Source organism: Acanthaster planci, linkage group LG18 (assembly GCF_054643075.1).
Source record: "Acanthaster planci isolate LZ-2023a linkage group LG18, COTS_SCS, whole genome shotgun sequence".
NCBI classification, from domain to species: Eukaryota; Metazoa; Echinodermata; class Asteroidea; order Valvatida; family Acanthasteridae; genus Acanthaster; species Acanthaster planci.
Genome location: NC_141794.1, coordinates 8,897,453 through 8,922,179, shown reverse-complemented (window position 1 = coordinate 8,922,179; position 24,727 = coordinate 8,897,453). Strand labels below are relative to the sequence as shown.

Here is a 24,727-nt window from a genome sequence, read left to right as displayed (position 1 = left end):
TGGGCATTACTGACATTTTTTCACTCTCAATAGTGGAGATAATCCAGCCTTGTTTTGAAACAGTATACCCCGGTTTGGGGCATTTAGAGCAAGCGGATTACCACCGGGGACAAAAGCGCTCCACCACCGCAGCAGTGAGCCACACATCACCGCTGCATGCTAATCTGGCCCCCTTTGAAAAGAGGTTTTGGGAACAAAAGAATCTTGCGTACATGTAACACCACGCAATGTGGGCTCTTTTTACAAGGCAATGAGGGTTACCTGTCCGCTTAGAGTAGCCACCGAAGAGTCCTTTGTGTGGGTTTAAACGTCTGTTAAATGAAATGATGAGTTTTTTAAGAATTTTGAAAACTGAAAATCTTGAAAAAGCCCCGTATGCGTGCATTGTGTTTTTATAAGCACCCAGCAGCAGGTGTTTCAACTAAGGACAAGCACAGAAAAAGAAGTGAAGGATGAAAAATAAATCAAAATTAGATATAATTGAATCCCAGTAAAATCACGATGCGTATGGAAAGTAAAAGGCCAATGAATTTATGAGTGAGGACTGGAATGAAGAGTGGATTGACATGTAATTGTTTCATTGGCCCAAAGCGGTGCATTTGTACATGGCCATTCAAAATTTTCAGCATTTTTAAAATTTCATAATTTTTCCAAAGAAAAGTAATTGGGTCAAGGTAAATAATTGAAAGTCATTTTCATTAAAAAAAAGAAAAAAGAAATTGATCTTTTGACTTGCATGAACTACAAAGTGCGATCTTTTTTAACTTCATTCCCAGTTACAGATAGACTAGCCTGTGCAACATGTAAGTGTGAAACTCCATCAGTGAAGGTTATTTTTCAGTAGACTTTGAAGCCAAACAGTTGTAGCAGTTATAGGCCTTACAGTGCTGCAGGGTACTGGTACCTGTGTGTGCAAACTCAGCATTGGTACCGGTACTTGTGTGTGCTCAATCAGCATTGGTACCGGTACCTGTGTGTGCTCAATCAGCATTGGTACTGGTACCTGTGTGTGCTCAGTCAGCATTGGTATCGGTACTTGTGTGTGCTCAAGCAGCATTGGTACCGGTACCTGTGTGTGCTCAATTAGCATTGGTACCGGTACCTGTGTGTGCTCAATCAGCATTGGTACCGGTACCTGTGGGTTCTCACTCAGCATTGGTACCGGTACCTGTGGGTTCTCAATCAGCATTGGTACCGGTACCTGTGTGTGCTCAATCAGCATTGGTACCGGTACCTGTGTGTGCTCAATCAGCATTGGTACTGGTACCTGTGTGTGCTCAGTCAGCATTGGTACCGGTACCTGTGTGTGCTCAATCAGCATTGGTACCGGTACCTGTGTGTGCTCAATCAGCATTGGTACCGGTACCTGTGTGTGCTCAATCAGCATTGGTACCGGTACCTGTGTGTGCTCACTCAGCATTGGTACCGGTACCTGTGTGTGCTCACTCAGCATTGGTACCGGTACCTGTGTGTGCTCACTCAGCATTGGTACCGGTACCTGTGTGTGCTCACTCAGCATTGGTACCGGTACCTGTGTGTGCTCAATCAGCATTGGTACCGGTACCTGTGGGTTCTCACTCAGCATTGGTACCGGTACCTGTGTGTGCTCAATCAGCATTGGTACCGGTACCTGTGTGTGCTCAATCAGCATTGGTACCGGTACCTGTGTGTGCTCAATCAGCATTGGTACTGGTACCTGTGTGTGCTCAATCAGCATTGGTACCGGTACCTGTGGGTTCTCACTCAGCATTGGTACCGGTACCTGTGTGTGCTCAATCAGCATTGGTACCGGTACCGCCGGTGTTGATGACTACAGTAGTTGCTTTTACCGCTGGATTATTCACCCACTCATATCCAAGACTACAAGGACAGCAATGTGGCTTGCTTCTACATGTATGTGCTGCATGATGCAAATTCACGTTCAAGTTCTCAGCACATTAAACAAGCACCAAGCTACATTGTATTTTTAGCGTTATCCAAGCAGTCTAAAACCATGTAAAACCAATGCTTTTGTGCACCTGCACCGTACAGCATAGTCTGACAGTGAACACATGCACATGTATGTGTAATCTAAAATTATATGAATTTTGTATGAACTTGTGTAGACGAGGGTGTGTAGATATCAGCCATCATCGTTGGTAATTTAAAAATCTGTAGGCTTCCCCCAAAACGTTAAGCAACTTCCATTGTGCACTTTGTTTTGTGAAAGTATAAGGGGGAAAAAGGGCACATTATGGGGAACTCACAAAACAACAAAAACTCTAACTAAACCAAGCATCTTTGAAGGAAAAGTCACAGGAAACTGAATTAATAAGGACTCAGACACCAATATTTGACTTCAACAAAAGAAAAAAAAAATTTATTCCCGAAAAATCTGCAAAAATGCTAAAAAACAAAAAGGACTATAAGACCCCTGCAACGCGGTATGAATTTTTTCTCACACGGTCTCGGGAGCGGACTCGCCAGTTGAGTCTGTTTCATTTTTCAGGGTTGCAGAGCCCTGAGGTCTCGGGAGTGGACTCGCCAGTTGAGTCCGTTTCATTTTTCAGGGTTGCAGAGCCCTGAGGTCTCGGGAGCGGACTCGCCAGTTGAGTCCGTTTCATTTTTCAGGGTTGCAGAGCCCTGAGGTCTCGGGAGTGGACTCGCCAGTTGAGTCTGTTTCATTTTTCAGGGTTGCAGAGCCCTGAGGTCTCGGGAGCGGACTCGCCAGTTGAGTCCGTTTCATTTTTCAGGGTTGCAGAGCCCTGAGGTCTCGGGAGCGGACTCGCCAGTTGAGTCCGTTTCATTTTTCAGGGTTGCAGAGCCCTGAGTCCGTCCTAAAGGTACATTAATGCTTCAGTGGTTGTCCCCTATCCTCTACAGCTCTTACAAACCACCAAAAGTACATCACAGTACAGTGGGGGGCCGTTTTCCCAGGCTATCCCGATTTGAGGGGGGGTCTCACCACACGCCAGCCAAACCATACCACCACCACAACACCCCCCAACCAAAATAACACTTTGGAGACAGCCAAAAGAGGCCTCTGACAAGTTCCAGACAGCTGTCACTGATAAGAAACATTCCACTGTCTGCCCCAGGCACCGTTTTGTAAACAATCCATTAGATTGTACACAAGGGGCCACTTAGCACACAGTCCTATGGGAATTGGTTGGAGGCTGGCTGGAGGCAGGCTGGATTTTTTATTTTTTCTGGCTAGGGGAGGCCCTGGCTGTAAAGTGACTCAACCAGGTTTTTCAGCATGAACAGGGGTAGGATATGAGAAATAGTTGTTGCATTTGGACCAAAAAAAAAATTAAATGTTAATTAGCTCCAATGGACTCGCCAAAAGAGGCCGTTCCCTCTACCAAGGGTTTTAAAAGACTTAAACCAAAAGACTAAAAAAAAAGACTAAAATCCCAAACCCAAAACCAAAAACCCAACACAGTGTGTAAAATGGACCTAATGAGGAGAGTTTGGCTTTTGATCACTGACTCCAAGAATCAAACAGAAACCTGACTTGAGCAGAAATGCACACTCCAATTAGGAGGAACAAATGAACAGTGACAGTGTTTTTCCTGGTCTGCTCTTCAAAACTAAATGTGGCCAGAGCATGGGGTCAAATAATATGGGCAGAAGCAAGGGCCAAAGTAAATAAATGGGGATACACTAACAGAAAAATCCAGGGGGAACTCAAAACAAAAACTGTATTTTTAGAGGCGAGCTACTCCAATGAAAAGACACTAACAAAAACTATAACAAATTTCTAGCTCTGCCACAGAAGCACACAAGGAGAAGCATTCACCGAAGCCTTATTTCCTGGTGAACCATCACTGGGATCAGGAAGCTATAGCCAGTCCATTCCAGCTGATGCACCACTGTGTAAAGCAAACAATCTCACACCAACCAACTTCAACATGTTCAAAGTGTTGTGAATGAGTGCACTGTAACCAAATCTGAATGTACACTTGGGAGAATAGATGGCAGTGTTGTATTCGGGTCCATCCCAAATCCTTTCACAAGTCCCTTCACAAGGCCAGTCATAAGTAACAGGGTGAGCAATGACTAGAAAAACTTTTGTCACAGGTCATTTGAATTGCTTGTCAATTGGCTTAAGACAGAATAACTTGTGATGGACTTATACAGACTTGTGATGGACTCGAACACCACACTGATAGACGGGTATGCCAAAGAGGAGCTTTTGTATCCAGAAGAGCATTACATCAGGGAGTGCTGTGACAGGAATTTGTGTGTATGTTCACTGTGTGGCATTCAACATGGCTGCCACCATGCACGGTATGATACTGAATTAAAAGAAAAAGTTTTTTAATCAAATATGGTGTTAGATGGGTGGGTCAGGATATTTTGGAAACACATAAAATGTTAACCACTTCCAGCCGGGGGCTCCGGTACCGAAGGCATAGACCTTATATTCGTGGCCGGGGTCTCCGAAATCGGAACTTTACTAATAAAAAAAAAGTAGCTGAGCGTTTCTTAAAAAGTTTAGGCCGTCATTGGAGGCTAATAAATTGGTCTGAGGCAATAATTGGTTGCTGGGGCCGGAGAATCGGGACTTTATTTTGTAGCCGGGGTGACCGAACTTATAAAAGCCTGGAATAAAAGTACGAGCTGCTGAGAGCTGCCGGGCACTGCCAATCAATCCCTGTATTCTTTCAGCGCAGAGCGCTGCAATTAGCGGAGGTAATCCATGTATTGTTTGTGCAGAGCGCATTTGTTCGCGCTGCCGGGCGCTCACTGGGGATTATCACTGCACTGCACTGAAGACAAAGCGCGGGCTGTGCGGGTTCATTATGCACCTGCACCCCATGAATGACCTGGCCCGGGCGCTGCTGGCCCTTGCCACATTGACTGACAGGGCACGGCCCTTGCTGTTTGAGAAAAAAATTGCCGTGCAGTGGCTACATGTGTTCATATTGGGTATCGTGTTATCAGAGCAGAGACAACATGGCTGAAGTTATATCCGGAGAGTCCAATTCTTCCAGTGAAAGCGAGTTTTATTTGAGTTCAGAAGAAGGTTCTTTGTCTTCTTCTTCACCGCCGTCTCCTGCTCAAGTACAGTCAAGTACAGAAATTGACAGTGGCGTACCCTTGGCAGTATATGCCAAGCGCAAGAGACAGTCCCGTACACAGCCGCCGCATCAACCAGCAGCAGTGCCACACCGTTCCGGTGGACAGAAGAAGACAGTACACCGCTGAAGTACGGCTTCACCGGTAATGGTGGTGCCGTCGATCCCCGCCTGCATCGCAGCTTGACCTGCAGTGAAGCCTTTGAACTGTTTTTTGTCGATGTTCTCTACAACAAGATGCAAGAGACCAATCGGTATGCCATGCAAAGGCCCGTTATGACATCGGCGCACATGGACTGAGCTGAACGCTAGAGAACTGAAGGCCTTTCTGGGCCTTTGCATAATGACGGGCATTGCGAAGCACCCCACCCTTCATAGCTTCTGGTCCACCGACCCACTACTGAAGATGAGCCTACATGTATTCCCATCCGTCATGCCCCAAGATCGCTTCCTTGCCATCTTGCATTCCCTGTACTTCAACGATAACACCACCATGCCGGAGGACTGCACCGACCGCCTCTTCAAAGTGCGCCCAGTCGTCGACCATCTTGCTTAGAAGTTTGCCACTGTCTACGTTCTTCGACGGGACATTTCCGTCGACGACTCCCTGTTGAAGTTTTACCGGCATCTCCGCTTCGCTACCTACAACCCCAGAAAGAGGGCCCGCTTCGGCATCAAGATGTACAAGTTTTGCCAGAGCACCGGGAGTGCCGCCGGGTACTGCTACAACTTCGAAATGTACACCGGCCAAAGTAAAGGAGACCCCCCAGCAACTACACAAGTGGTGATGTACCTGGTGAACGGCCTAAGCGGCAAGGGCTATCCGGAATTGTTTCGACGACTTCACAACCAGAAGTTCAACGTCGTCGGCACCGTCATGGCGAACAGAAAAGGGATGCCGAAAGACCTGCAGTCCGTCAAGCTAAAGCGGGGCGAAACAGCGTCCCGGTCGGCCGACCAGGGTGTCAGCGGTTCTCTCCTGGCCATGGTGTGGCGAGACAAGCGCAACATCCGTATGCTCTCCACCGTGCATACGGCAGACATCCGTGGCTCCGGCAAGCAAGACAGGACCGGGGAGGAAAAGCAGAAACCAACCTGCGTCATCGAATACAATGCCCTGATGGGGGGCGTTGACAAGAGCGACCAACTAGCGGCAAATCATCGAGCTACTTGTAAGTCCCTCAAGTGGTACAAGAAGCTCTTTTTCTACCTGCTCGACTTGACGCTGGTGAACAGCTATGCTGTGTACCTGGCCATTAGTCTCCGCCTCTCCTTCCTCGACTACCGCTTTAGTCTTGTTCGTGAGCTGCTGTTCGATGAGCCCTGGCCCGAGTACCGCCCTCTGCATGATACTCCACCAGTCACCAACTCCCGCTTTGTCGGCCGACACTTCCCCGTGGACTTTGAGAGGACCAGCTATGGCGACTTCCGCTACCGGCGGTGTGTCCTCTGCGCTCCCCGTGGTCGGCGAAAGAAGACGCACTTCGAGTGCGACACGTGCCACCAGCCCTTCTGCGTCGCCCCCCACTTCAAGGAGTACCATACTATCCACTAATTGACACTTGTTTTTCATGACTTGATTCCCCACTTAACTGGTGTAAAACAACATGTCATTTACTGGTGGTTTTAGGAGTTGTCATAGTTTCAACCTTTGAAAAAAATAACTAAAAAGACAAAGTTTCTGGAAGGTACTGCTTTGAGGATGTTGTATTTTCATCTCTTGAAAAAGTGGCAAATTTCCCTGTAATGGTTTCACTATTCGGTCATACTTTCAACCTTTGAAAAAATGACAAAAAAGACAAAGTCCCAGGAAAGTATTGCTTTGGGGATGTTGTATTTTCATCCCTTTCATTCCTTGCACCGGTGTTAGGAGTTTGCTCATTCTTGCCTTTTTCATGAGTTTTGCTTTTTATTTGATTAGAAAGAGTGGAAATTTATTTTACTACTTTCAACTATTTCAATGAGAAATGAAAAGAAACCACAAGAGAAATGACAAGAAAATAAGAGAAAAAGAATTTCTCTCCAAATATTTGTCTGTGTGTGTAGTTCTATGTGTACTTGATTTTATTGGTTTCTAAATTTTACTTGAAATTGTTGGAGAAATAAAGTTTGGAAAGGAAAATATCCATTTTGAACTAAAACTTACACTGTGGGAGGGAAAATGAACAAGTTGGGAGATAAAATATGAGAGTGGTTTGGGGGGGATATAAGTTTGGTAGATGGGAAAATATATAATAGAAAAAAACCCCAATAGCTTCCAAAAAATAGCAAAAGTTATATGCAGCAGTGCCGCAAAAGAACCACACTTTTAGACCCCATTTTTTAAAAGCATGATTCATTTGTCGGTCATTGCCCGCACTCACTGAACAGTTGACAAAGCCCAGTGCACGTGCACAGCTTCCCATTCACTCAAGCCCAGTGCACGTGCACAGCTTCCCATTCACTCACCGCATAATACACGCTGAGGTCTTGACCGTCAATCGCTCCGCATAGCAACACGGCAGCATAGCAACGCACTGGGCCAAGGCCCGGAACAAACGGGCCTTTATGTAACACTACACAATGGGGGCTCTATACAGAGCGGGCGGCGAGGCTGTAAAACCGAAGGGTCAATGGAAGTTGCTTGTGAGGGCTAGACTCGCCACGGGACACTCATTTTATGGGGTTTAGTCGTTCAGAAAAAAAGATTGAATTTTTGAGGATTTTTGAAAAACGAAAATATGAAAAAACGGCCCGGCAGCGCATACAACGGTTAAAAAAAAGCACCCGGCAGCAAGTGGTTAAAAGCATCAAATATTTTGAATGGCCATGGTATTAACCATGTATTTAAATGTGAAATTCGGAAACGGCGCATTGAATCGCCTGTCCGATAGCCCAGGGCAATCAAATTTTCATTCAGGCACCCGTTCAGGCAAGTCCAGAAAAGCTGATGTCTTTTCTGTCTTCACAAAATATCTTTTTTTCATGTTAAAATGTGTGTTTTTGTATGTTTTCATAGTTACATGTGTAATTTTTGGAAAGAATCTTCCTTTATTTTCACGAGTTCTCATTCACGTTTCGCTGTCACAGTGGTGAAAACACGTGCCCACATCTCAATATATTAAACGAAGCTGCTCTGGTTCCCGCCGCGCTGCGCCCGTGCAAAAAAATGTAGCAACCAGAACCAGTTTATACATGTACCATACATTCCGGTCGATTACTCTGCATCGGCCATACAAGTCATGCATGCAACCCTAAAGCCACAGGTCAAAAAAAAATCGATGTTGCAAGAGGTTTTCTGTAAGTTCCTTCACTGAACTTAGTCTCTTATTTATGTGTGTATTTTCTGTGTTCATGAGTTTAATTTGAGTCTTTGAGAGTGTTTTGCTCGTAGTTGAAGCAAGCGTCTTTCAACAAATGTCCTGCCACAGCAAACATTTTTTCACCCACTGGTCTGGATGCCTCGGCTGGTTTGCCATCGTGATTGCCTGAGTCACACTGTGTGAATTGCCCCTAATTCTTGTGAATTGTCGCCAGTAGAAATTTTTATATAGATCCCCATTTGTGCCAATCAATCAGGACAAACAAAATTGACCCCCCCAAAAAAACTTTTTTCCAACCTACCAACAATATTTTTTATAAGAGGCATGTAATTAATTGGAAGCACGACTATTTTTGGGACCTAATAAAAGACTGCATGCATGCAGTAGGCCTAAGTTAAATATTTCCAAATAGGTCACTTGGGAGACATTTTGTGGTAAATTTTTCAACATAAGGGAGACATCAGTCATTAGGGAGACATTTCCCTAATGCTCCAACTACCAAAAGGAGGAAAATTTTTAACATGTTTTAGGGATTGGTGTGGTGACAACGAGTTTCCTAACCTTGTGGAAATAACCACAGGACTGACTAATATGAAGTTAATGAGAACTGTATGGCCAGTACATGGCCAGTATTCTGAGATTGGAAATGGATATTCCTTTAATTCTCTCATTAAATTTTCGTCTTGCTTTTCTTTGAAATTTCTGTACTTTGTATTATTATTCATCAACAAAGTAATTTTTCTTTTACAAACTTATAGGTCTGAGACACAGAGGGCCATGAAGTTTGTACCTACTAAATAAGGCTTTGTTAACCCCCATTCAGGTACAAGGCAATTGGAGGAAAGACGATGAAGCAAACACTGTCTTCTCTTAGCGAGGTAATTTACTGGCACTCACAGTGTGTACTGATTCACCAACTGTTTTCTTGTTCATTCCAAATGGTATATTCAACGAAAAGACTGTACATGTGTTGTTGAGAGGAAGTTCCAAGCAATAGTAGGCATTTGGCTATTCTATTAATGACCTCATTGTCATGGAAGATGCACATGCTTTAATTTTCTACATTGTACATTTAGTGACTTCTTGTGAATTGATTCAGCAGATGCTGTTGCTTCAAAAAATAACATAAAAGCCAAACTATCAAGAGCCCTGAGGGGTGTGGTCATTGTTAATCTTATAGTAATTCTATGCAGTGTATAAGGAACTTTTCAGATTCCATTCCACTGTGCCTTATTGTTGTCTTTGACATTTGCAAATTTATGAAGCATCTTCAATTCAGTGATTGGTAAGGACTAAATGTAAGTCCTCATATTTCCTAGATTTCAGATTTGTATGATGTCATTGTTGCATGTCCTGGTGTTAGAGCACGACACTTGCTTGACGATAAAGAGGTGTACCCAATAAGAGGACAGATTGTAACTGTGAGTATAGAATTCTTAGACCCCTTGCATGACAGATTCTCCTCATTGTACACAGCTGTCTGGTGGTTTCTTATGCATGCTCTGTTGATTGGATGTCAGAAGTAGGAAAATCAAACGTAATTACTGACATTTGGTTGATCAGCATTGTTCTTTAGTGTAAGTGACATTGGTTAAGAAGTTCCATTTTTAAACAAGTATCATTTGGGAGCCAAAAGCCAACGGTGTAGGGTCTGTTTGTCTGTTTTGTATGTATAGGGTCTTTAGACCTCCGCAGGCTTCTTGATTTAAACAGTATTGCCACTTTTTATTTGATCTCATTGGATACGTTGGCCAATTCTAATATGCTTGATTAAGCTCAAGAGGTTGCCTTTGAGAAGGCAGTTCTCCCGATATGTCACTATCTGTACCATGTAGGGCAGTTAGTGTGATTTTTTCAGTTATTGAGGATTCAATAAGCATTCGGAAGTCTAATAAATAAGGCTGTTTTAGCCTCAAAAATTTATAACTTTAAAAATAAAATGCATGAAAAAGCTGTTGATGTAGTAGCTGGTTGCCACATTTGTAAACATGAAATATGATTGATTTTGTAGGATTAACTGTATTCATCTTGTGTTGTCTCGGGACGTGTTTTTCTTGATATTCCTTTGTTCTTATCAATTATCTTTATCAAATTATCTTGTTTTGCTCATTTGCCCATTTTCCTCTGCCAAATTTATGATTCTAAACTATTTAGATGAAATCCCCATCGAAGACTTTTTTCATAACTTTGGGAGATAATGGTTCATATGCCTACACTTTGCCTAGGTAAGTCTGAAGAAATGAAATGGCAATAAGTGGGTTCAAAATCTTCGTCATACTAAGAGATAAAAAATGAGCAACAAAAATTAGGAGGTCAGAATGTAAGATGCAAAATATATGTCTTTGTTGTAGTAGCTGCTTCCTCACCTGTTAAAAACAAGCAGGGCAGGCAATCATTTTAACTAGGCATCTGATGCACAGTTCTGTTTAGATGGATAGTCGTTTCCTTTGCTCAGTGCAAAGCATTTGTGCGAACTTTGTAGCTGTACGCAGTAGTTGCCCATAAACAGACAGTTGCTGTGTAAAGGTAAGCTTTAAATCTTTTTTTCAGGCATGGAGTCATGATCAATTGGCAAATACATGTATTGCCTTGTACTGGAAAAAATCACACTAGATGCACTCTTTGAAAAGTAGCCCCTCACTGTCAAATGAGATTGGTGGGGTCAGTTTCAACAGAGTACATGGCACACTTGCAAAGAGATTGGTTGCATGGCCTCAGTCAATGCCAAACACACATGGAACTGTGCCATGATAATGTGCATCCCTACAAAAGGGATGATGGTGCTCAGTCCATACCAAACACACATGGAACTGTGCCATGATAATGTGCATCCCTACAAAAGGGATGATGGTGCTCTGTCCATACCAAACACACATGGAACTGTGCCATGATAATGTGCATCCCTACAAAAGGGATGATGGTGCTCTGTCCATGCCAAACACACATGAAACTGTGCTATGATAATGTGCATCCCTACAAAAGGGATGACGGTGCTCTGTCCATACCAAACACACATGGAACTGTGCCATGATAATGTGCATCCCTACAAAAGGGATGATGGTGCTCTGTCCATGCCAAACACTCATGAAACTGTGCCATGATAATGTGCATCCCTACAAAAGGGATGATGGTGCTCTGTCCATGCCAAACACTCATGAAACTGTGCCATGATAATGTGCATCCCTACAAAAGGGATGATGGTGCTCTGTCCATGCCTAACACACATGAAACTGTGCCATGATAATGTGCATCCCTACAAAAGGGATGATGGTGCTCTGTCCATGCCAAACACACATGAAACTGTGCCATGATAATGTGCATCCCTACAAAAGGGATGATGGTGCTCTGTCCATACCAAACACACATGGAACTGTGCCATGATAATGTGCATCCCTACAAAAGGGATGATGGTGCTCTGTCCATGCCAAACACACATGGAACTGTGCCATGATAATGTGCATCCCTACAAAAGGGATGATGGTGCTCTGTCCATGCCAAACACACATGGAACTGTGCCATGATAATGTGCATCCCTACAAAAGGGATGATGGTGCTCTGTCCATACCAAACACACATGAAACTGTGCCTTGATAATGTGCATCCCTACAAAAGGGATAATGGTGCTCTGTCCATGCCAAACACACATGAAACTGTGCCTTGATAATGTGCATCCCTACAAAAGGGATGATGGTGCTCTGTCCATGCCAAACACTCATGAAACTGTGCCTTGATAATGTGCATCCCTACAAAAGGGATGATGGTGCTCTGTCCATACCAAACACACATGAAACTGTGCCAGGATAGTGTGCATCCCTACAAAAGGGATGATGGTGCTCTGTCCATGCCAAAGACTCATGAAACTGTGCCATAATAATGTGCATCCCTACAGAAGGGATGATGGTCCTCAGTCCATACCAAACACTCATGAAACTGTGCCATGACAATGTGCATCCCTACAAAAGGGATGATGGTCCTCAGTCCATACCAAACACACATGAAACTGTGCTATGATAATGTGCATCCCTACAAAAGGGATGATGGTGCTCTGTCCATGCCTAACACACATGAAACTGTGCTATGATAATGTGCATCCCTACAAAAGGGATGATGGTGCTCTGTCCATGCCTAACACACATGAAACTGTGCTATGATAATGTGCATCCCTACAAAAGGGATGATGGTGCTCTGTCCATACCAAACACACATGAAACTGTGCCATGATAATGTGCATCCCTACAAAAGGGATGATGGTGCTCTGTCCATGCCTAACACACATGAAACTGTGCTATGATAATGTGCATCCCTACAAAAGGGATGATGGTGCTCTGTCTATGCCAATCACTCATGAAACTGTGCCATGATAATGTGCATCCCTACAGAAGGGATGATGGTGCTCTGTCCATGCCAAACACACATGGAACTGTGCCATGATAATGTGCATCCCTACAAAAGGGATGATGGTGCTCTGTTCATTCCAAACACACATGAAACTGTGCTATGATAACATGCATCCCTACAAAAGGGATAATGGTGCTCTGTCTATGCCAAACACACATGGAACTGTGCCAGGATAGTGTGCATCCCTACAAAAGGGATGACGGTGCTCTGTCCATGCCAAACACACATGGAACTGTGCCAGGATAGTGTGCATCCCTACAAAAGGGATGACGGTGCTCTGTCCATGCCAAACACACATGGAACTGTGCCATGATAATGTCCATCCCTACTAAAGGGATGATGGTGCTCTGTTCATGCCAAACACACATGGAACTGTGCCATGATAATGTGCATCCCTACAAAAGGGATGATGGTGCTCTGTCTGTAATATATACATGCGGTCTTTTTCTTGTTAACACACGGAATGGATTCCACCGTGTAAAATTTGTGACTAATTTTTGGCAATAAGCAAATGCCAGCCTATGCAATACCGATTTCCGTCTTCTGTCCGTCCATCTTTCGGGCCGCCTGTCGGTACTTCAGGGCATCTGGCTGTCTGGCCGTCCTCAAATGTTAAAGTTTTTTCTTGCAGGTACATAGGTGTTGCAATGTGCCATTGAGTGCTTGTTTGCTTTCTCTTGGAATTCTGTCAACACTTAAATAGTCTCATATGGCATTAATGCTTTGAAGCATAGTTTATGAATTTAATGAAAAAATTCTTAAAGTCAAATGTTAACGTTTTGAGTTGTGTTGTGTACTTATACCCTGTATACATACATGTATATGTACATGTGTACATGCACTGAGCACTCCTGTAATGTATATATGTATGTATAAACTGTGTTTAAACACATACAAACGTACATGTACACTGTATGTGGGAAAAATGTAAGGGATGGGGGGAGACTTCAAGTGACAGATTAGGATGTTTGTAGGGGAGGGGTACCTCTAGGAGGAAGATCATGGGGACAAGGTACATGGACAGTGCATGTACATGTAGAAAGTGGATGAAAATGCTGGATAAGGGTGACGTAATGGTTGGGCTGGATTAGTGGGATGATGGGACAGCCTGAGTAAGAAGTGAAGGGAATGATGGGCAGGGTGTGGAGTAGGAGATGGATAGGATGATGGGGAGGGGGTGGAGTAGGAGATGGATAGGATGATGGGGAGGGGGGGGGAGTAGGAGATGGATAGGATGATGGGGAAAGGGTGGAGTAGGAGATGGATAGGATGATGGGGAGGGGCGGAGTAGGAGATGGATAGGATGATGGGGAGGGGGTGGAGTAGGAGATGGATAGGATGATGGGTAGGGGTGGAGTAGGAGATGGATAGGATGATGGGGAGGGGGGGAGTAGGAGATGGATAGGATGATGGGTAGGGGTGGAGTAGGAGATGGATAGGATGATGGGGAGGGGGTGGAGTAGGAGATGGATAGGATGATGGGTAGGGGTGGAGTAGGAGATGGATAGGATGATGGGTAGGGGTGGAGTAGGAGATGGATAGGATGATGGGTAGGGGTGGAGTAGGAGATGGATAGGATGATGGGGAGGGGGGGAGTAGGAGATGGATAGGATGATGGGGAGGGGGTGGAGTAGGAGATGGATAGGATGATGGGGACGGGTGGAGTAGGAGATGGATAGGATGATGGGGAGAGGGGTGGGGTAGGAGATGGATAGGATGATGGGGAGGGGGTGGAGTAGGAGATGGATAGGATGATGGGGAGGGGGTGGAGTAGGAGATGGATAGGATGATGGGGAGAGGGTGGAGTAGGAGATGGATAGGATGATGGGTAGGGGTGGAGTAGGAGATGGATAGGATGATGGGAAGGGGTGGAGTAGGAGATGGATAGGATGATGGGGAGGGGGGCGGAGTAGGAGATGGATAGGATGATGGGTAGGGGTGGAGTAGGAGATGGATAGGATGATGGGAAGGGGCGGGAGTAGGAGGTGGATAGGATGATGGGGAGGGGGAGGAGTAGGAGATGGATAGGATGATGGGGAGGGGGTGGAGTAGGAGATGGATAGGATGATGGGGGAGGGGGGGAGTAGGGAGATGGATAGGATGATGGGTAGGGGTGGAGTAGGAGATGGATAGGATGATGGGTAGGGGTGGAGTAGGAGATGGATAGGATGATGGGTAGGGGTGGAGTAGGAGATGGATAGGATGATGGGGAGGGGAGGGAGTAGGAGATGGATAGGATGATGGGGAGAGGGGTGGAGTAGGAGATGGATAGGATGATGGGGAGGGGGCGGAGTAGGAGATGGATAGGATGATGGGGAGGGGGGTGGGAGTAGTAGGAGATGGATAGGATGATGGGGGAGGGGGGGGGAGGTGTAGGAGATGGTTAGGATGATGGGGAGGGGGTGGAGTAGGAGATGGATAGGGATGATGGGGAGAGGGTGGAGTAGGAGATGGATAGGATGATGGGGAGGGGGAGGAGTAGGAGATGGATAGTGATGATGGGGAGGGGTGGAGTAGGAGATGGATAGGATGATGGGGAAGGGGGCGGAGTAGGAGATGGATAGGATGATGGGGAGGGAGCGGAGTAGGGATGGATAAGATGATGGGGAAGGGGTGTAGTAGAAAATGGATAGGATGATGGGAGGTGCACAGTAGGAGATAGATGAGATGGACGCGGAGTAAGAGTTGAATTGGATGATAAAGTGGGGCAAATTAGGTGATGGACAAGATGATGGAGGCGTGGAGTAGGATATGGATGGAAAGATAAAGTGGATGTGGGATGGGAGATAGCTGGGATTAGGGGTGAAGTCAAAGCAGGCATGGTAGACATGGGATGACGGTGGGGTAGAATTGTAGAGGAGGGGATGATGGGTGCGGATGCAAAGTACAATAGTTTAGAGGAATTTAAATTTCGCAACATCCATCAAACTAGCAAATGCACTGCTTATCTAGGCGTCCAGGTGTAGTCTGATTGTACTGGATCCACATTCTTTAGGCATTCCTCTCTTCTGTAAAGAACTGTGAAGCCTTTGTACACCAATCTCCCTTGTTGGTGGTCTTTATTAATTTACTTTTAGGGATTTGATTGCATAATCTTTATGAAAGGGAAAGAAAATAGGACTTTTTGTTTGTCCTTTGCCATGGTCATCTGGACAGGCTGACCCTTCAAAGACAGAACTGAATTACCCTGATGACAGAATACTGCGTTCCAGAACAGGGTGGACTTCATTAGTATAACTTGGATGTCTTTCAACATAAGCTGTTATTACAGGAAAGAAATTCAAATTCATAAGAAGCAGCGAGCCATGGCGGCTTTGCTGTTCTAGTTTTATTACTGAGCAGTAATTCATCGAAGGACATGTAGTGCAAGGTATGCTAAAAAGTGAAAGTTCAAATTCCACGTTTTATTCTGTCACACCTTAATGAATGTTGAGTCTTCCAATTCAGTGTCGTGGTTGACATCTTTCAAATATGAGAGCCAATACATGTAGTCTTACAGCTTCTACAGTTAATGACAAATGTAATAAGACAAATTGGTACACCTGGAAATGAATATTGATTAATACCAGGCATGCTACCATACAACATCACTTAGTAATAAATGTGGCTGAAGATACATTAGTTGTGCAGTAGTTCTTGTAAGCAGTGAAAGAGTTCTCTTTGCATAAACTTAAGCTGCATGTATTACCAAGCATGCTCATGTACATGTAGTTGTATTACTCAAAATTACCCTTTCATTCATACTTTCATTCCTGTAGATCAGGTTGTTTTGTTTGTCAGCCAAAATTGTCATTATAGTTTTGTGGCAGGCTTTATCAGTATTGGCTCTGAAATTTAAATATTTCTTTTTGTTTCGTGAGCGGACGCCATCATGAATTGGATATATTTAGCCAATAGTTTTTCACCACCATATAAAGATATTTCATAAGTTTGTAGATTTTACTATTGTATTACAACCACAACAGATTACGTAGGTGGCCTTGTGATTGTGAATTCCTTGATTGCAGGCATACCATTTTATTATCCTCGCCCTTTTATAGATAAAATTTGATCAATTTGTTATTCTGAGCACTCAACCATCTTTTTCTGAGAAATAACAATGACATACAGTTTTACATTTCCAAGGGTTATCAGTTTAATCCTTCTATCAGATTAACAGCCCCTTTTGTTATCCAGATGAAATCTCTGTGGAAAAATTTTTGCGCGCTTATGGGAGAAAGAAGTTCAGATAGGCACATTTTGCCTGGGTAAGTTGTCAAAACAGTGAAAATTCATTATCAGCTAAAAAGGTTGATATAGGACACAGTTGTCAAATCATAGGCTTATGTCAACCAGACTAACTATCCCTTTGTCATGGAGTCAGGACATGTATGTCCCATCCTCTTTAATTCTTGACACAACAGTTATTCTTCACCCATGAAATTTTACTGTCTGGTACAATATACATGTACATGTATGTCGGGTAACCATTGTTTTCATTATTTTATTTTGCAGTTTGCTTTGGGTTTTTGCTTTTGCAGCATATGTGCATCGTCATCATACATGTAGGGACAATTAGAATTGGTGCATGTGTAGGATACACATGTGGCTAGGAAAAAACTGGGTGGTTATATCACCAATTTGTGCAGCTACATGTACATATGGGTCACTCTATAAATTTGGGGCCCAAAGTGTGACATTTTTCCGTCCCTGTTACCTCTAACATGTATACCATTTTACAAGTTTAACAAGGGATGTATCACTGAACTTGATTTCAATCTATTTATCTATTTGGCAGGTGATTTGCAGTATTTATTCAGTCTTTAAAAGTAAACAGTGAGTTCTAAACATTAAAATCAAATGCCAGACGTAACAGGGACTGGAAAACATGGACCCCAAATTTATAGAATGACCCATATGCTTCAAGAACTTACATGTACATGTGTGTATTCAAGCATATTGATGTGAAATACACACAACTTACAGTGTGCAGGATAAGCTCACCTCACAAAGTTGTCATTTAACCAACCAGGTTTTCTGAGCTGTATGTGTTTCCTGTACACACATACCATTTCAAATGGTCCCTGTTGCTTTGTACTGTACATCCACTTGCATTAACTGGTATGCTCATGTCAAGTACTCATACGAATGTAAGATTACAAACTGGGTTTGGGACAATTTTTTAATTTGCAGATGACCAATCCAGGATCTCTAATAAAATACACTGATACTGAAAAGGCAGAAGGTAGTAGCGACACCTATCTGCTGCCATCATGCTCGTAAGTTTTTCTTTGTGAGGTGTCCCACATGTGCATGTGTATGTCTGCAAAATGTTCACTTCAACGGTCCTTTACCAGATACTTTTTTACATACCTGTGTCCAACTACCTGTGGGACAGGGACAGATTTCTGGAACACACATCAAGTTTGACACGTTGATATTTGTCAATTAATGTGGAAAAAATACATGTAATCTGTCATTCCTGCGGGTACTATGCAATACAATATTAACTTTTTTCCTGTTAGTGCTGTACAAGTGTAGCTTGATGTTCACCAGGTTCACTGCGCTCAGCCTACCCAGTCACTATACATGTACATGTATATATGCAAATTTTCCTAAATGTCTTTTGCCATTCGTTAAAAACTTGATCCACTGTACTTGCCCTCTGTTACCACAGTGCATTCTGGCACCGCCGCCATGTTCGTCCTTTTTCTTAGTGCCATTGCTAGCGGATGTGTTAGTTTGGGCATCTTCAAGTTTTTTGAGCTTCCATTCTCACTCCACATTCCTGTGGTACATGTATTTCTATCAACTGTAAAGTATGAATAATAAACTACATTGTAGTTTCCAGATATAAACATACTATTCCCAACTGTGTTTCACATATTGGTCCTTTTGTGTGGTATTTTTCTCTCTTTATTTGTATGTGCATGCTCATAGGTTACCGACATTGATCTACGTAGCATGTGCCACCTAGCAATATTATGTAGGGTCAACTGGGCAACCTGGGATTGGCCTTGATGCATTCAGCATTCTCCACTTTCCCCACAGACTGACTGGAGTCGGTTCGCGGTCATGATCGAGGTGTTAAGGTCCAAAGCCGAGACTCCTGATTACCGTGGTAACAGTCCACTCCTCAGCACACAGACTGATTTAAACCAAGGTTAGCCAAGGACACACAGGGGACTGAGCTGTAGTGTGTGTGATCCGAATCCACAGCTCCCCTATTGTAGCTACCATGGTAACAAGGTCTGTTGTGGCGGTCCACCTTCCACCAACGCCTACCAAAGAATACAACACTCTACTGGCACGGCTCATAAAGCTCATGGAGGGATGGCCTCACACCAGCCACACTGATCGCCTCATGCCATGAGCCTCCACCTTCAGACACTCTTTCAAGTTTCAATGGGTGTATCAATATGTGAATCTGACACTACACCTTCCTGGGCACTCCCCCGTTGTCTTCCGGGGGTGGCCCCAGTGAATACAATGCTTGGCCATGCAGGCACAACGCAGACTGCAACATGGACAACAGGACCCACCAGCCTGCTATGCATTAACCCTCCAACGTCCGTGGCTTCTCCACAAGGGCCCCTTGGCGGGAAACAGAGAATAGCGTTACCCGGCCGACTCCGCATCACTTTCTGGGGCTGTCCCAGTGAGTGCACCATTAGACTACGGACTACCATGCCCTTACAGTAGTCCACCGAGATGCAGGGCCACCGACTAAGCTGATGTTGCCTCCCCCCCCCCGTGCCATGCTGTGTGCAACATGCAGGGAGGGGATGAAGCCTACCATTTTATAGAAGGTTCTGGCAAGTCTGCATGTTGGCCAGATGGGTCCTTGCACCTGTTTTTTATTATTCTTGGACTTCTGGGTGCCCCTCCACCCAATCATATTCTTCACCTAATGCCAATCCCTCCCTCAAGATCCAATGGCCAGGCATTGAAAAAAAAAAGAAAGGACATTCACTTGTTCCTAAAGAAGTTCTGCAATGGGACATCCTTAACATTCCACTCTGTGGCAACCCCTGATTCATCTACAAGGAATCTTCACCCGAATGACGGCTGTCCGTCATTGGAATATTTTGACGGCTAACTGGCCGTAGCCGGTTCCCCAGATAAGACTGCAGTTGACACTAGCATTGCTTACTAGATTGCCATCTGCAGTTCTACATCACTCAGGAATTTTCAGATCTGCCCCTACTCATGCCTTTATTGATCTGGGTGTGGTCCCCGACCCCCCTCGGGCTCCAGCACACAAACACAACCCCTCTTCGGCCTGATGATGGGTCTGGTGGACCCGGTTCTTCATTACCATTTTCATATTGGTACCCCGCTAGCCCACATACTGGTGTTCTTTTGGCCCAAATTGTGACTTGATCGACCTCCATACTTTCATAATGGACCTTATCTGATCATGACTTAGCTGACAGCAGAAACAGAACCATCTGGTTTACGACCTCCCTCTCCCAAAGATGGATCCTTAGGTGACCACTGTCTACCAACCCATCCAGATTTACAGGAGATGCTTCCCCTCCCAACCTTCCAGGTCTCAGTGATTAGGGAAGTTTCTTCAACACCCGGAAATCCAGGTGACCTCCAGCATGATACGTCACTGCAGTACATCTGCTGGGGCAAATCTGTCCTGTTTGATCAGACATTGTCTCCATGGGCATCGGGCTCTGGGATTGAACTCAAGGCAACATTACAACTCTCTTGCAGTCATGTGCTCTCAGAGAAAGACTATCCTGATGAAGCCGACTCTGCATCACAAATATGCCCAAGTTAATCTTCAAGATACTAGTCAGTTCATTTTTGTCTTTTTCCACAACAGAGAACATTTAGCTACTGAGACTCTGCACCAGGTTCCCTCACCTATAGGCCTGGGCATCAGACGTCCCACCTTTCAGCTGGGAAAGGTTATTGGCCTTTCCGCCTACTCCAACAAATAACGGCTCTCTACGTTATGGTGTGCCGGTCATTGTACGTCTCCAACAGAGACACCTACAACCACAGTAGCTGACTTCCCCTTTTGTCTCTACTTATTCAAGACTACAGTTAGCATTACTCAACTACCGTTCTATTGTCAGGGCTATCCACTATTGTTGTCCCTGATGGCTCCACTGCCTTCAGGTATTTTCTCTTTATAGTTTATTCATCAAGCATTCCCCTTTGAGACAACTCCTTCATTGTTGGGGCTTCTCTTGTGTTCTTGAGCACTTTAAAGGTTTTCCCTGCGGGCCTTTCCTCAGGTCCTCATTATAACTCATGTAGGCGAGGCTGGCCTTTCTACTTCTAGTAACTCTTCATTACGAGGCACTGTATTACCGACAGTATCCATCATGGTGGATTTCATCAAATAGGGGATACCATGGCATCTATTTTATCCTAGCCTTAGACACCCACTCACAGTCTTATTTGAATTCATCCCACCAACAAGACTTCTTCAGATTGAGCATCATTCAGCATTCTAGTTCTCCTAATAGCAACCTTGTCGTCCTGTTCAGTTCTCATAATGGTATCTGACCAGGACCCAAAGCTGAGAGATACTATCCACTTCTTCCATCATTAATTACTCCGATCGAGCAACAATCAGGGACATTATGGCTAGTTGGGTTTCCTCACCAATGAGTTCACCTGTCCCAAATGGTAGACCTTCCCAAATAAACCCAGCCGCCCTGTCGCAGCTCATGACGTTAGAGTGGTATCTACCATACCAAAATCTTTTAGAGTGTCTTTCAGAAGACATCTACGGGGCAGCATGCTGGGAAGCACTTCCATCATTCACCTCATGCTGCCAGTACCTGAATAAAGTCTTGCGACGAATTTTTCATGGCGAAACAATACTAGCCTTTTCAAGGAGACCACTAGGACTATATTGGGCAAGCCACCTCCAGCTCTATCTAATGGCCTCCTGTTTTCTTCTGTGGGTCCTCATCATTCCACAGAGTTTTCTTCATTGTCAGTGCATCCTCCCCAACCCTCCAATCAATGTACAGTGCTACTCTGCATATAGAGTGAGTGTTTGGGTAGGATGAGTGCAATGGACTCCTCCCCCATGGTAGTGTGGGATGAGTCTGCTAGTGAATACCTACCCAAACAGTCGATGCTCTGCTATCCTCTCCACTCTGGCTCGGACCTTGCTCTCCAAAAAAGGACGAAGTGATGACAGCGCTGCAATGCATTGTGGTAATAGAGGGCACACTTCGGTTGATCATGGCAAAAAGCATATGGGGAAATTTGTGTATATAGTGACTGTTTGGGTAGGTTTTCACTAGCATACTCATCCCACACTACTCTGGGAGAGGAATTTCCATCAATAAGGGCTATGTGCAAACTTATACACCTCATGACGCTCTTTCAGTTGATGCTAGCTGAATGTCAGTTGCTTTGCTTTGCTTTGAGTTGTCTCTCTACATAGATAAAGTACACGGTAATCCAACCTTGTTGATATAAGCTTTGTAAAATAAGGGCATAAGCTTACAGTGATCATAAAAATTGTCCTAAATTCTGTTACATGACAGAATTTGCATGTTGAAAGTTCTGTTCAGACAGAAATTTGATTAATAGACATTTGGCCCAGTTGCATAAAGAAGGTTGTCAGTTAAAAAACCTTTGTCTGTTACAAATAGAACTTTAACCGCTTGCTACCGGGTGGATTTTTCTTGAGCAAGACAAGATACCGGCTCATTTTTAAGATTTTCCGTTTTCAAAATTCTTCCAAAATTTATCATTTCATTTAATGGCCGTTTATACCAAAATGAAGGACTCTTTGGGCACTACTCTAAAGCTGACAGGTAAAAATCATTGACTCTTGAATATTTCAGCCAGGCCTGCAGCCTTGGAAAAAGAGCCCAGATTGTGCGGTGTTACGTAAGACTCTTGAAAATAGTGCGCAATACCCGCTGCTTCATTTGACTCGGACCGGCCAGCCGACCCCGGCAAGCTCGGTGGTCGAGTGGTTAAGACATCTGCACTAGTAAGAAGGAGGTCGTGGGTTCGAGTCCCACCCGAGTAAGCTTGTGAGGTTTTTTTCGCAAGCTCTCGGACAAGCACTGAGCATACAGTGCTTATTAATATACGTTGGGTAAGGGCAAAACCTGTTATATATAAGATTCTTTTGTTCCCGAAACCGGCACAGTGCACTGTGTTCAAATATGAACTGGCTGCCTCCATACACCTATGATATTAACCACTTCCTGCTGGGGATTCTGGTTTCGGTCACTGTGTGTTTATACGCATGGCCGGGGTCTCCGAAATCGGACAAAGGGAACTGGGCCTTGTAACAAAAGACCAAAATTGCAACAAAAGACCAGGCTGCTGGGCATAACCAACATTTTTTCACGCTCAATAGTGGAGATAATCCAGCATTGTTTCAAAACAATATACCGTGGTTTGGGGCATTTAGAGTGAGCGTATTTCCACCGAGGACAAAAGGGTTCCACCACCGCAGCGATGAGCCACACAGCACTTCTGCACGCTAATCTGGCCCCTAATGAAAAGAGGTCAGCAGTGCACTGTACCAGGTTCATGAACAAAAGAAAGTTACATTACACCGCACAATTTAGGCTCTTTTTACAAGGCTGCAGGTCTGGCTGAAATACATGTACTTGGGCATCAGCAGATTTTGTCTGTCAGGCTAGAGTGGCCACCAGACAGTGATTTGGGTGGGTGTAAACATCCATTAAAGTAAATGATGAATTTTTGAAAACTGAAAATCTTGAAAAAGTCCCGATTATGTACACTACATTTTTCAAACCACCCGGCAGCAAGAAGTTAAGTAATACAGCCCAATTAAATTATTAGAAATTCCTTTGACATCAATCACAGTCAATTCCGTGTACTATCACTTTCCAAAACACAATTCCAACACAAATCCAACCGGTATTGCACAGAATTTAAACCAAGATGCATGTGTGCGGACTCTTGTCCAAAGGCTGCTTGCTTGTATTGCTTTCATTGTACTAGTCACTAACTTAAACCATGCCAATAACCTGCATGATTTCTTGCCTGAACACCCTCATGTAATTACATGCACCTACATCTGTTGCAGATCAAAACTGTATGCATGTGTTAGTATCTGACCATTACGTGTTATATTTTTGTTTGTGACATGCGTAATTGCTTAATTCATTGCAAAACTCAGTTTCGTATTACTGTGGTGGAATATTGTCATGATGATTGAAGCATTTATCATAATGCCACATTTACTGATGCATGTCTCTTTGCACTGTGGTGTACAGACATCCCCTGGATGCCAGGGGTGAGAAAATTTGCAATGTAATCATAAATGACTCGTTTAAAGAAAATAATTCAATTATCACTTGGCTTGCCTTGTGGATTGTGATACATGTGACCATTATGGGTACTCTTTTCCTTGGTTCTGGGCAATTCCGTGCAAAAGTGAACATGACACCCAAAATGCTGAATTCATGGGTTTAATACAAATTTGGAGTCCAGTGAAACCTTGAAGTCTAATTGTTGAGATGTAAAATTTGATTTTAGACTTTTTGTGTTGTCAGTGCAAAACAGGATTAAATTATCATCTCCCCCCCAAAAAAAACAAAAATTAGATAGACATGTATCACAAAGCTGCACACTTCCTGATTAGTGGTGAGCAATTTCTGGTCTTATGTAAGTGGAATACCTCAAAAATCTGAGTTTAATCTAAATTTTTCATTAACCCTAACAGTCCTCAATCCTTCACCTCAGGACTGTTAGGGTTAAAAACATTCTGTTCATCTTGAATGATTATTCATAATTTGGTGTATAAAATTTCACTTCGTTACCAAAAATTTAACATTAAAAGTATTTTAACTGCTGTGATTAGAATGCAGTGAAGAGTATTATACAAAAGAAGTTGGTGTAGGCCTACATTATGGTGCTTTATCTCAATTGAAGGTCCTTTACCTTGGCAATTACAGTTATTTATAACAATCTATCAGCCTTTTATGGTGAAGGTAAAAAGTTTCTTTGTACAGG

The 24,727-nt window shown here is 44.0% G+C and overlaps 1 protein-coding gene across 3 annotated transcripts in view; it reads left to right on the top strand.

The window, feature by feature from the left end:
* The window catches only part of LOC110988167 (D-aspartate oxidase-like), a 44,639-nt gene that overhangs the window by 14,949 nt on the left and 4,963 nt on the right, over positions 1–24,727 (top strand). Inside the window, exons 7-9 of one of the 3 annotated variants that reach the window (XM_022251445.2) lie at positions 9,189–9,243; positions 9,685–9,786; positions 17,936–18,021. In XM_022251445.2, coding sequence (XP_022107137.2) covers positions 9,189–9,243; positions 9,685–9,786; positions 17,936–18,021 — 243 coding nt within the window. Of the gene's footprint in view, positions 1–9,188; positions 9,244–9,684; positions 9,787–10,519; positions 10,591–16,939; positions 17,011–17,935; positions 18,022–24,727 lie in introns of all 3 variants that reach the window. The other 2 variants (XM_022251447.2, XM_022251446.2) reach the window with 2 other exon arrangements.